We start from the raw sequence: 13633 nt of genomic DNA on the forward strand, positions 1-13633 counted from the left end.
ATGTTCAACTTTTTTTAAAAAAGGGTTCTTCACTATAGACAGTTTGCAAATAACAGATCTCTGGTAAGCCTAAAAGTACGTTTACAGATAGGAAAGCAAAATCCTTTATATACATTTTTTTTTACATGTTATTGAAATTTTACAAGTTATCTGGATGCACCATGTGATGTACTGGAATAGAACAAGGTACGTGATACTCAAAAAATAAGTATAATAGATCACTTGGAAACATTGTAATCTAAGTGGCTGACCACGCTTTTTTATTTAGGAATAAATCTTAAAGATCATCTTTTTTCCCTTTTTCATGGTTGCATACTACGCTACTGAATGGATGTCACTTTTAATTAACCTGTCTTACACTGATGAACATTTGAATTGTTTCCAACCATTTATTACAAAGAATACTGCAACATTACTGCAACATACTCCCACAATACTGCACTATTGCAGAATACTGCAAATATACATGCTTGTATAATTATTTCACACACAGAAGTACTGTATGTATGTCCAGTAAAAATTATATGCCTGTTATTTTGATAGCTGTTACTTAATTGTCCTTCATGGGAGTTGTACCAATTTAGTTTCTCATCAGTAGTGCACAGATGTGCTAGTTTTCTCATAGCTTTGTCCAACAGAGTCATAGAGATTTTAAGTAGTTACAGATTTAATTTGTCCTTTTGCTTTTTATAACATTATCACAGTTAGTGCCAGAAATAGGGTAAGTTTATACTTGTTATTTTATAGGCACCAATTAAGAGATATGGGGGTGGGATTCAGAGATCAGACAGATGACAGCTACAATGGCCTAGCAGAAAGAATACAAAATTAGGAATGTTAACACTAGGGTTTTGGTTGTGTGACTAAGTTGCTGTGTGACATTAGACAGCAAGTCTTAATTCCCCTACTAACATTTACTAGATCTGTACCCTTGGCTAAGTACCTCAGCTCTTCTGGAGCTTTTGGTTGTTTAATCTGTTAGAGATAAAACTGTGTTACCTACCTAAATGAAAGCTCTTGCTTTAGGTGTTTTGTAACTTTAGCTCTTCAATTCTACTGTTTACCCAATCTTTAAACTGGCCATACTGACTTCGCTAGATTTTGAGCCTGAGGTAATTATAGCTACCTTTGAATATTATTTTAGATCTTGCTATTTTAATTTTTTTTATACTTAACGTGTGTACATAATACATATATATGTAATATATAACATACATTATATATAACTTCATACACACAAAAAATACAAACGTGTAAGGAATATAGTATAACAAAAATTACTTGCTGTGAATTTACCATTAGCTTAAGGAAGAACAATACCTAATATTTCTCTTAGGTATTATTAATATACCTCTTGTGTGCCTGTCCCTAATTGCATCCTTCCTGAGCTAATTTTTTATAAACATGGTCATCTTTCCGTGTTCATGGGGGATTGGTTCCAGAACATCTGTAGATGCTGAAGTTCCTCATATAAAATTGTGTAGTATTTGAATATAACCTACGTACATTCTCCTGGATACTCTTTAAATCATCTGTAGATTATTTGCAATACCTAATACAATGCCTACACATCATTCATGTGGACTTAATGTAGTACTTCGTAAATACAAGTTTTGCTTTTTGGAATTTGGGTGGAATTTTTTTTTTCCTGAATATTTTCGATCTACAGTTGATTGAATCCACAGAGGTAGAACCTATGGCCCGATTCTAATATAGGTATAAATTATCTTCTATGAAAGCATCTGATCAGCTGTGACACGGGATGGGCATCTATTAATTATAAAAAGGAGAAAAAAATTCAAAAACGACTACAGACTTAAACCATTATGGTGACTTTATTACAATAGTTAACAATATTTTAGTGGTATACAATCATATCACAATTACTCAAGCTATATACAGACAGGTATTTATACAAGTCTACATTAAAAAAAAGAAAAAGGAATTAATGACCTCCCCAAAATCACATTAGCAACAAGATTTTTTTCTAAAAGTTATGGCCAGTTACAAAAAAATTCACAGTTATTCTGCAAACATTTTAAAGATGCAGGAATTGTATTGCACATTATATAATTATAAACCATAACAAGATTTATATATTTTAATCTAGTTTTTCACAAAATTTACATTATCATGCAATACTTTACTGTACACAGAATGATGAGACTAGAATAAACTGGTTAACTTACAAACTTTTAATTATAATAGCCACAAATTTAGAATTATTTTAAAGTTATATTTAAAATTATTATACTAAAAAACACTCCAGTGTAATAAAACTTAACAGACACAATCATAATTTGTTCAAAGATCAAATTACTTTTTAGTGTTCTTCTTTGTCTTTGCCTTTCTTTTCCTTTTCATCCTGTAGTGCAGTACCGAGCTTTTTGATAAGAACTGACAGAACCTTGTCCAGTGGATCCATGACTCCTCTTTGAAGCCATTTAGGAATAGTAGTCCTAGCATGATGAAAGCCCAATTTTTGAAGAATATAATCAACACCTACTGGATCAATCTTTCTTCCAGTCCAAGAAATTAACCTAAAATAAAAATTACAGTTATTATTAAGGAGTATAATAATGCCCTAGAGCATGGTTCTAATGGTAGGAAAAGAACATCACTAAGCCTCTGTAATATACTCAAGACAAAATATTTTCAGTAGGTACATTTGTATAATTGAGCCCATAATTCCTGGATTCACCATAATAATAGTATTCAAAAAATAATATATCTATGATTATCTTTGACAACCTAAACACAGCAGTAGTGTTTACTATATTTCATCCTCAATAATTTACTTTAGGCCTGTTATACAGTTATCTTAAACATATAAAAAGACATCTGGTTAATTTTAGTAGATTTCATAAGCATGTGGCATAATGGGAAAAAAAGGCTAAAATTTACTGAATGCTATGTGCTAAACATATTTGAAGGGAGAACCATTTTTTCCCTATTCTTGCTATTTCCTTATACGTGGAGAAACAGCTATTACTGAAACACTCCTGGCCACCTTCTGCCCCTGTATGGATGATTTATCCAATAGGCAGAGTTAACAGAGGAAGTAACAGTTCAGTACCCTCCTCCCTGTTGGGAGCCCTTCATTTTAGTCTGTTCCTTCATGCCACAGATTTTTCAGGAGCAAGCCGCTAAACAGATTAGCCCTAGAGTATATTCTGTGTTGTCTGTGGCTGAGTACATACATGGAACTGCTGATTGTACAACTCCTGCAACTCCCTATCCCGCCCTTCCCTGAAGTTCTGCATCGATGCCCTGCAGGTAGGACCAAACCCGAACTTTGTAGAAAGCTATTGTTGCCATATATCTAAACCACATTTTTTGTTATCAGCTTTATCCATATTAATCTCTCCCACTATTTCAACTGGTTCTGAACTCAGGGTGGGGGTTGGGGGTGATTAGGCATTTATCTCCTCAAACTCAAATAGTTATAAGCATTTTGCAATAATTAACTCATTTAACCAGTGTAATGATCCTACAAGGTGGGTAATACCATTTTCCAAATTTTTCGTGAGTCAACTGAGGCAGAGAGAACAGAGGGGTCAGGTCTTTTGGCCTAGCTCAGTCAGCTACTATGCAAAAGAGCTGGGCTTACAGCCAGAGCTCTTAAACCATGCTACCACTACACCACATTACTTAACTAGTTACTCTTGATAGTTTGCTAAAAAAAGGAATATAGTAACTATTTTTATGCTCACTTGAAACAATTCATTTTGTATTCAATTTAAATATATTATTATTTAGATTTGCAAATACAAAACAGATTTTACAAACAGTTTTCTGCATTAGGACCTCTGCAGTATTTTAACAGTTAATATTTCTCATGGGTATATGCACTATTAGTACCAAAGTGTTTTGCTTATTTAGTTACAACCAATTATTTATTAACACACAAAGTCACTACTTTCTGCCTATACAAGAGTCCTCACTGCATAATGGAGATTTTATTTTGGAATTATTTTGTGACATAAATATGTCTGAATAAAAACCTTATCTAAATAAAATCTATATCATTTTGCGGAATGTTGTGCTGGGATGTAATGGATTTTTTTTAATACTGTTATTTCAGGATTCAGACAGTTACAGCAAAGCAGATGAGATGAAAGGAAAAAAAAACAGGAAGGTGACCATGACTCAATAAGGGAGCCTTAATCTGATAGTGTTAAATTTGAGATTTTAGGCATGGTTTTATAATGCTTAGTATGCAAACAGAGGGGCACTGTGACCCTACAGGTTTTATTACAGTGTTATAACATATATCCAGCGAGAAATTAAAATAGTTCCTTAACAATTAAATATGACTTCTACTGCATCTTGTCGTACTAAGTAACAAAACAGTTTACAGTAGCTACCTCAAACCCTGAAAATAACATCTTGGTGAGAAGGTGAAAAACTAATGGCAAGAGTGGAAGGATAATTATTCTCATATTTTAGTGACTGACAGAATGTCACCCACTGGACAACTCATCAGTGCTGAGCTATTCTCAGCGTTTGTACTTCATTCACCTTACCTAGAAACACAAAAGCAGAAAGCAGCAGCAAAGACAGCACACAGAAGCTATAGACATTACAGGAGACTAACTTCTGAATACATTTTTTGATAATCATATGTAACTTACATTATTCATAACTTTTCTCGTAGTAATCCTAATCCCTTAGCATATGGGTAAAATGTATATACTCATTACTTACCTAAGAGTAGGTTCTAGATGCCATGTATTGCACATAAAATCTCTCCAGTCCACAGTAGTGTAAGTGATGCTATCTTCTCTATCTTTATCAGAGGAATTGTCATCATGTATAATAATTGGACTTTTCTGTCCTGGTCGAGTAGATAAAATCCGAGGTGGAAAGATGGCTATAAGGAAAATTTAGATTAGTATTATACATTTATCTTAAATCACCATAAGAATTAGAACATCAGAATTGGTTTCATTTCTCATTTTATCTGTGACCTGGCCAAAGCCTCATTTAATTGCATTTCTTAAAAAAAAATAGTTTAAAATAAGCCATAAGTACCGATTATTGATATTTCTTGGAGATAAACAGTGTCAACATTAATGATTAAAAAATGCTGAGATCATTGACTTGATAGCAAGCCTATGGCACTGAAATTGATAGCTGCAGGTTTCCTAAAGAATGGCTGTAGGCAGTTTTTTTTTTTTTTTAACAGCTTTGAGATAGAATTCATACACCATACCATGCATTAATTTAAGCTGTGTAATTAATGGTTTTTGCATGTTAATGGCTAGATGTATATATATTTGAACAGTGGTACTAAAGAGGTTTTTATGTAAGCAAGCTTTTCACCTTAAGACAAGTCTTTTAATTGGCTATAATAATTAAATATAAAGTGGAATCTGAGACATAGGTATTAGAGTGGTGCAAAAGTAATTGCAGTTTTTGCCATTAATACTTTCATATGATCTTATTTAATGAATACAGCTTTCCTCTTAGGGCATTAGTTTCAGTACACAAACTGGATGTAAAATAATTGATTGATTAGGTAATACATGTTATGTAGCTCTGGTTATAACTTGATTGGGAATAAGCCTCAAAATGAAGCTGTAGTAACCCACTACATAAGAACACAGATGCCCTGTTCAGTTGAGGCCTGCTCAGTTGCTGGGTCTTTATTACTGGTGCTGGTTACAGTGCTGCAGTTTATTTTGATGTTCTCTAAATATGTTGATTCTGGTATAGTCTGACATGCTGTTAAGAATTTTCTCAAGTATGTTTTGAGTATTTGGCCAAAACGAATTGCTTGTTGTTTGTAATAACTTTATTTATAATTGAAATCCTCACAGATATATTTTGTTATTGTAAAATCCACCCCCTTTTCCCATTGAAATGTTTTATAACAGTTTATATTAAAACAGTCTTTTTGTTGTTGTTTTTTAGAAATACACATCGTTTGTGGCAGACCAAGATCAACACACTATTTCATAAAATGACAAATGTTTCACATCATACCCAAGAGAAACAAATTTGTCAGGTTTTCAAATATAGGTAGACTAGAAAATAATTCTGAACTTCACAGGTTTATCTTGAATCTATTTTTTTCTACATTAAGTTTAAATATTAAGGCACAAAAACGAAAGGATTACCAGTGACTGGTATCTGTTGGGGCTGTATGTGAAGATTTTATCTACTTATATATAAGATTGCCTATTATACAGTCATTTCTGTCATTTTACTTGAAGTTTCTACTGAGGTCATATGGATTTCTACCAGCCATCATTATTGATTTTACTCTCTCACTGAATTTTGGGCACATCTTGATTGAATATTAATAAAACAGCATTTCAATGTATGCTATGCTACCTTTGTACTCTTTCAACATGGTCGTTTGATAATTTTTATTTTTAAAATATCTTCAGGACAAATTCTATATTTTTTCCTCATGAAGAAAATGAAACAGTATTACAGTGTGACTTGAACAAATTACATTTATTCCAAGCTATTTATCAGGAAGCACATCTGTGATTTTACCATTGTATATTTATAACGGTGCAATAAATATTTATTGAATGAATAAATGACTATATATTTTGTAAGCATTCCAAATCATTACATTTCAAACTACCTCATTCTTTTCAACAGTTACAGAGTACTATAATATATTAGCTAATTCCATATATTACGGTTGTCATACTTTTTTTTTTTTTGAGACAGGATCTTACTCTGTCACTCAGGCTGGAGTGTGGTGGTACGATTATGGCTCACAGCTCACTGTAGCCTTGAACTCCCAGGATCAATTGGTCCTCCCACCTCACAGCCTCCCAAGTAGCTGGGGACTACAGGTGTATGCCACCACACCTGGCTAATTTTTGTGTTTTTTGTAAAAATGGGGTCTCATTTTGTTGCCTAGGCTGGTCTCAAAGCCCTGGGCTCAAGCAATCCATCCTCCTCGGCATCTCAAAGTGCTGGTATTACAGACATGAGCCACTGCCCCCAGTCACCATACATTTCTTCATGGGTAAACATTAAGTTACCAGTGTGTAAACCAGTATTAGCAAGCTCATGAACCCAAATACCACCACTGAGATTTAAATAATTTATGTATTAAAAAGAAAAGGTTTTCTGCATTCCAAACATTTATCAGCTTAATTCAGTTTTCACAATTAGGTAAATAACTCATACTTCTTTATTATGTAGTTGTTTCTTTAGTCATTTCACTTTGATTTGCAGTATTTCCTCACATTTTCCTATTTTTCAAGAATCTCCTATAAGGTCTAACTGAAAATGTACATAAGATAATGTATACAGAAACACTTTGTAAAGTATAAAACACCATTGGCGCTGTATATATAGCAAGTACTCAGAAAGTCTGTGATAGTGTTACTAACGCTATTTACTGATATCTTCAACTCACAGAAGGAGATATATTCCACTCATTTTCTCATTAGACCGTAACAATTCATGTAAATGGCACTGACAGCTGCCATTCCTGCAGCCTGAAAGAAAGAGTATTCCACCCACCTTTTTCTTTTTCTTTAAGATAAGCTGACACTAAATCATGAAGAAACATGATGAGCTCAGCATCCATAGTCACACAAATGTGGTCAGTGAACTCTGTCACCACACTACATTCTACTTTTGGCTTCAGGTTGGCATCTGCAATAATATGGTAAAAGATTTAATAAAATGAGTCATCTTCTTCCCATTAATAAGGATTTACATAGGTCTGCATAAATGCATCCACATGAAATGCAACTGTAAAGAAATGAGTAATATCTGTATGTGATTCATAGGATGATGATAGTTTGTTAAGTACTTTCCTAGTACAGATTGAGTATCCCTTATCCAATTATGCTTGGGATCAGATGCCTTTCAAATTTTGGATTCTGGAATATTTGCATTATACTTACTGGTTTTAGAATTCCAATCCAGAAATCTGAAATCCTCCAATGAGCATTTCCTGTGAGTGTCATGTCAGTGTTCAAAATATTTTGGATTTTAGGGCATTTCAGATTTTTGGATTGGGGTGCTCAACCTATATATGCCATTTATTCCTCATAATAGTCCTATAAATGAAGTCCAATTATTCTTCATTTTACTGAGAGAGAAGTATAAGTTCATTAAATAATTTTCCAGAGGTCATATAGCTGATAAGAAAATAAATCAGCTTTGCCTAGAAAATCAATTTCATTAGATATTAATATTTTAAAAAATCCATGGGAAGAAAGCAGTAGTTTGAAGTGCCTTTGGAATTTTCTTTTTTTTTTTTTTTTTTTTTTTTTTTTTAAATATATACATTTTACTGTTTCCTTTGCAATCACATGAATAGTACAGGTAATTTAAACAATATAGATTAGAAAAACTACAAAACAAGAAAGAAAAGCTTCTTCCATAATTTTGACACTTAGAGATAATCAGCAATAATAACGTATGGGTTTATGTCCTTATAGTAATTTTTTATATGCACAAAAAGTAGATTATACTGTTCTGTAACTTGCTTATTTCATTTAGTATTACGAAGCATGTCATTAAATATTCTTCTATGATATTATTTTAATGCTGGTATTATCATAATTTGTTTAACTAATATCCTCTTTTTATTTTTTTTATTTTTTTTTTTAAATTTATTTATTATTATTATACTGTAAGTTGTAGGGTACATGTGCATAACGTGCAGGTTTGTTACATATGTATACTTATTAACTTTCAATTGTTTTTCTACATACCCTGTAATGAAGGCTCCTGTGGTTCTTGAACATGAATGGATTTAAAGTCAAGCTGCATCCTTGGTAATGCAAAGATAGTCTCTGTTTCATGGTTGTAGCTAGAACCTCCTCTGAATCCACTCAACAAACTAGAATTCTTCACAGTAGTGCTATTCTCAGTGTTGTTAGCATCAACATTACGAAGTAGATTTAGCTCTACATGCATAATGATAGAGAGTCAAATTAAAATCATAGGCCACTATAATATACAGAACTATTATTTCAAAAGTTGGAAAGAATCACATTATATATAGAGATATAGATACACTACATATATATGTATACAGATATATACATAGATATATATGTATATATACACACATATATATGTATATAGATATATGTAGTATATCAATATCAGTATCTTACGGTTGTCAAGACCAAAGCTTTATAATGGGATTTGTATAAACCGAATACATTCTAGCTTTGGTTTCTGGAATTTTAAAATGAGTATTATTCTTAACTGAATTCATGTCTGAAGTTGGAATTTCACTAATCCCAAAAGGCTCCATAGATTGAACACTTCACTCTTACAGAATTTGAGATTAAATAGGATCCTGGTCTTGAAATCAGGTAGAAGTACTGATTTTCCCCAACATATGTGCTATGATTAAACTATAGATCTTAGTTTTATAAAGATCTTTTATAGATCTTAGAATTATAATTATTTTTCTTCAGACAGCAGTTCATTATGCTAATAGATGCTTTAGAACACTCCAGCCATAAAGATCTCCCTTCCCCCAAATCCCTGTTTGGAAGGTAAAATAGTCAATACAGGCATAATCTTCTGATTCACTTTCTTATTCTCCTTTGTTCTAGGAACATTTTTAACAGTCTCTATTCAATCTGTGAGATGGCCTATTCCATGGTAACTGTTCTCATGGGGCCTAATCATCATCTTTTCCGTTTTGAAAAAAGGTCATTTTTAGCTGGGCATGGTGGCTCATGCCTGTAATCCCAGCACTTTGGGAGGCCGAGGCAGGTGTATCACGAGGTCAGGAGTTTGAGACCAGCCTGACCAACATGGTGAAACCCTGTCTCTACTAAAACTACAAAAATTAGCCAGGTGGGGTGGCACACACCTGTAATCCCAGCTACTCAGGAGGCTGAGGCAGGAGAATCGCTTGAACCTGGGAGATGGAGGTTGCAGTGAGCCAAGATCCAGCCTGGGCAACAGAGCAAGACTCCGTCTCAAATAAAAAGAAAAAAGGTCATTTTTATGTAACACACTGAAAAGTCTCATCACCGGTGTCTCACTCTAGTCAGCTTTCCAATACAGAGATAATTGGTAAAAGCAATACTATAAACCCAAATCCCAAAAGCACCACAAAATAAGTTATCATGACCACACTATCACAAGACTGTTGTAGCTAATCAAATGAAAAAAAAAAAAAAAAAAAAAAAAAAAAAACCAACAACAACTATCAAAAGCACTTTCTTTTAAACTTACAGCTTGATAGAATCATAATATTTGGTTTCATTCTGTTCTAGCTATCTGAACTTTAAGTTTGTGGTATTCCACTATTTAGTTGTTTAACAACCTCCCCAAACCTCCATTTTTTAGCATTACTAGGAAAATATTTTTCCAGAATCATTTCCTAAATATTTTCTAAAATATTTCTCAATGTAATAAACTTAATTTCAAAGCCAATTTTATTTAGAATGTTTTCAATTACATCTAAAATAATTTGAGTCCATGAGATGCCGCATTACCAGGGTGGTATTAAATAATTATTACTTGTGTCAGCCAGCAAGATTAAAATGAAAATTGTTTAAGGAAATGAAAACACCGTCTCCATTTAAATTCTAAACACAGTCAACAGAAGCCAAAATGGAAAAAACAAAATAAATCTCTCTAAAGACTCAAAATTTTAACCTTCATTCCTTGTGGCTGTAACATAATTGAACCATTCTTTCACACTTGCTACTCCATGGGGTGGATTTTCATGGCGACGCCTTGTTATCTTGGTTATTGTTGCCATAGGACTTTCCAAAGCACCACATGGTTTGGTAACCATAGTATTATGACCCAGATGAAAATCTAGTGTTTGTACAATATATGTAGAATGATCACTGGAGCCTAGAACAAAATAAAAATACTTTTTAAAGTAATAAACCATATTTAGATTCAAGATGATAACTGTGGCCTCAGAGCTATAAATTCAGTTGTCATATATAGGAAGGCTATAAAAACGAAGAATAAATGAGGATTAAAACCAAATAATTCTTCTATTAGTGGTAACTGGATTTGTCCCTAGTTAGATGAAGAGCATCAAACAATTTTTCCCCTCATAATGTAGAAACCACCAAGTGGAAAAGTAAAGCTCAAAGGAAATGGGTTTATCACTGTAGAGATAAAAGCACAGCCTTGCCTATATATTTTATAAGACAGTCTTGACTGGCAAATAATTTCCACACTACCACGATGTTGCCTTCACTTCATGTTTTTATAAGATTACAGTAACTATTACCATGACTATGTTTAGCCACAGCAGCAGAAACTTTAATTGCCTAAGAAACATGGAGTAAGATGGCAAGTTCAGAAATTAACATGTTCCAGAGATTATAAATATTGACTCACTGGCAGTGAACTCCTTAACATGTCAGATACATGAGAACAATCAGAGATGGACTTCAGAAATATAATTGTCATTTATAGTCATAAGATAGGAGAAAGTAAAAGCTAGAAATGCGTCAGTTTACCATCTTCCCAGATTTTCTGAGCTTCAGTCCAAAAAGCAATATTTGGTTCTTCTAAATGAAAAAGGGCCCAAGATTTTGAACGGAAATTTGGACCATGAAAACATGCCAGTGTCATATGATTTCCATGTAAGCTCATTGATCCTCCAAATTGCATTCCATCTTCTGGTAATGGAATCTGAAATAAGGATATGTGGCATCCTGATACCACCTTCAATACTCCAGGCCAGTGTCGATGATGTGCTGCATCAAGCACTGCAAGAAAACCACAAAACACATAACCTGAAGTGCCTAATGAGTACCCTTGAATAGGGTAGAGTGAGGCAGCAAGTGGCTACTTTCTACAGTCTCAGGTAAGGGATGAAAACAGTGTCCAGTGCCTGTTTAACCTTAAGTAAATAGCTAATAAAGAGACATTCTAGGAAAAGACGCTGCATGAGGATGAATATAGCTAAGGAAAGCAGTAACTTGCTAAAAATAATTTAAACTAATATATCTGAGGCTGGGTGCAGTGGCTCACGCCTGTAATCCCAGCACTTTTGGAAACCGTAGCAGGTGGTTCACTTGAGCTCAGGAGTTCAAGACCAGCCTGACCAACATGGTGAAACCCTGTCTCTACTAAAAATACCAAAATTAGCTGGGTGCAGTGGTGCACGCCTGTAGTCCCAGCTACTTGGGAGGCTGAGGCAGGAGAATTGCTTGAACCCAGGAGATCGAGGTTGCAGTGAGCTGAGATCATGCCACTGCACTCCAGACTGGGTGACAGAGTGAGAACCTGTCTCCAAAAAAAAAAAGGAAAGAAAAAAAACACAAAACCTAATATGTCTGTAATGATTAATGTGTCACAAAGTACTTGCATGAAATTTTATGTAATTTCTTATTATAACTGTGTAAACTAGATATTTCATCTTGACTGATTTCAAGTGAAGAAGCAGAAGAACAAAGAAGTTAAGTGAACCAGTAACTGGAAGACCTAGAAATCAAATGCATACCCCCTTATTTTAAGTACTGCTTTTAAACTCTTATATTCCTTTGCTACTCAAAGCAAGGTCAGAGGGCCAGCAGAATCAGCATCACCTGGGAGTTTGTGAGAAATGCTAACTCTTAAGTCCACCTGTGCCTACTATATCAAAATCTATATTTCAGTAACATCTCCAGGGGTTTCAGATGCATGTTAAAGTTTGAGAAGCACTAATCAAACATACAAGGTATATTTTCCATTTTTTCCAATAATGTTCCTTTTGGCTGTTTTCCATACCTCTCACCCATAATCCAACCAAAGATCATGAATTGCATTCAGCTATTATGTTTTCCTTTGAACAATTCCTAAGCCTTTATGTTTGTTTTTTTTGTGACGAGGAGTTGTTTTGAAGAATCCAGGCATTTTGCAGAACATCCCTCAATTTTTATATGCCTAATATAAATTCTAGTGTAAAGGAAATACATGGACTAGAGGAAAAACATAAATGACAACACAGGAAGTAACTGAAAAAGATTTAGAAGGTAGAGCATTCTTTAGGACAGTTAGCTACATCTCCTCAGCAAGTCAATTCATATAAAAAATGAACTGTGCTAAATTAAAAGAAGGCAAAGGAACATAACCACATTTAACCTGTGATCTTGGATTGAATAAACTGGTTTGGACAAAACCATTATAGAGGACATTTTTAGATCAATCATGGAAATCAATGTGTTTTGAAAGCTAAAGGAGATAATTAGCAAAATGGAAAGTTGGAGATTGTTGACATACAAAATGGTATGAATTTTGATATTTTCTTAAAATGTACACATATATACAGATACATAGAAAAATATCTGGAGGTATATGCTCTAAGGTGTTCACAGTGATGTCAGAGTGGAACATGATTGTTTTATTTTTTGCTTCTCTTGTGTATTCTAGTTTCTTTTCAATGTACACATATTACTTCTGTGATAATAAAGTTATTAAAAAGCTATCCTCATTCTGACTGCTTCTCACCACTTACACCTCTGTCATCCTAGTGAAAGCCATCATTTCTTGCCTGGACTCTTGCAATGGCTTCCTTACAATAATGATGTAAATATGTATGTAACAATGGTAATGGTAACTATTGCAGTGGTTTCCTTCCATTCTTAACTGCCTATAGTCTGTTCTTCACACAGTAGCCAGAGTGAGCTTTAAAAGGGAGTATTTTTTAAAAAGGTAAATCAGA

General features: G+C 33.7%; 1 protein-coding gene across 14 annotated transcripts in view; it reads right to left on the minus strand.

Annotated features, from left to right (window-relative positions):
* Positions 1–1816: 1816 nt before the first annotated feature.
* The window catches only part of KIAA1109 (KIAA1109 ortholog), a 215935-nt gene continuing 204118 nt past the window's right edge, over positions 1817–13633 (minus strand). For 12 of the 14 annotated variants that reach the window (XM_021938761.2, XM_021938762.2, XM_021938768.2 and 9 more), the window contains 6 exons: positions 11445–11696; positions 10618–10821; positions 8703–8897; positions 7498–7632; positions 4708–4873; positions 1817–2540 (listed from right to left, as the gene is read on the minus strand). In XM_021938761.2, the coding sequence (XP_021794453.1) occupies positions 2324–2540; positions 4708–4873; positions 7498–7632; positions 8703–8897; positions 10618–10821; positions 11445–11696 (1169 nt within the window). In that variant the 3' untranslated portion in view covers positions 1817–2323. The other 2 variants (XM_021938767.2, XM_031664303.1) reach the window with 2 other exon arrangements.

This window comes from Papio anubis, chromosome 3 (genome assembly GCF_008728515.1).
Source record: "Papio anubis isolate 15944 chromosome 3, Panubis1.0, whole genome shotgun sequence".
Taxonomy (NCBI): domain Eukaryota; kingdom Metazoa; phylum Chordata; class Mammalia; order Primates; family Cercopithecidae; genus Papio; species Papio anubis.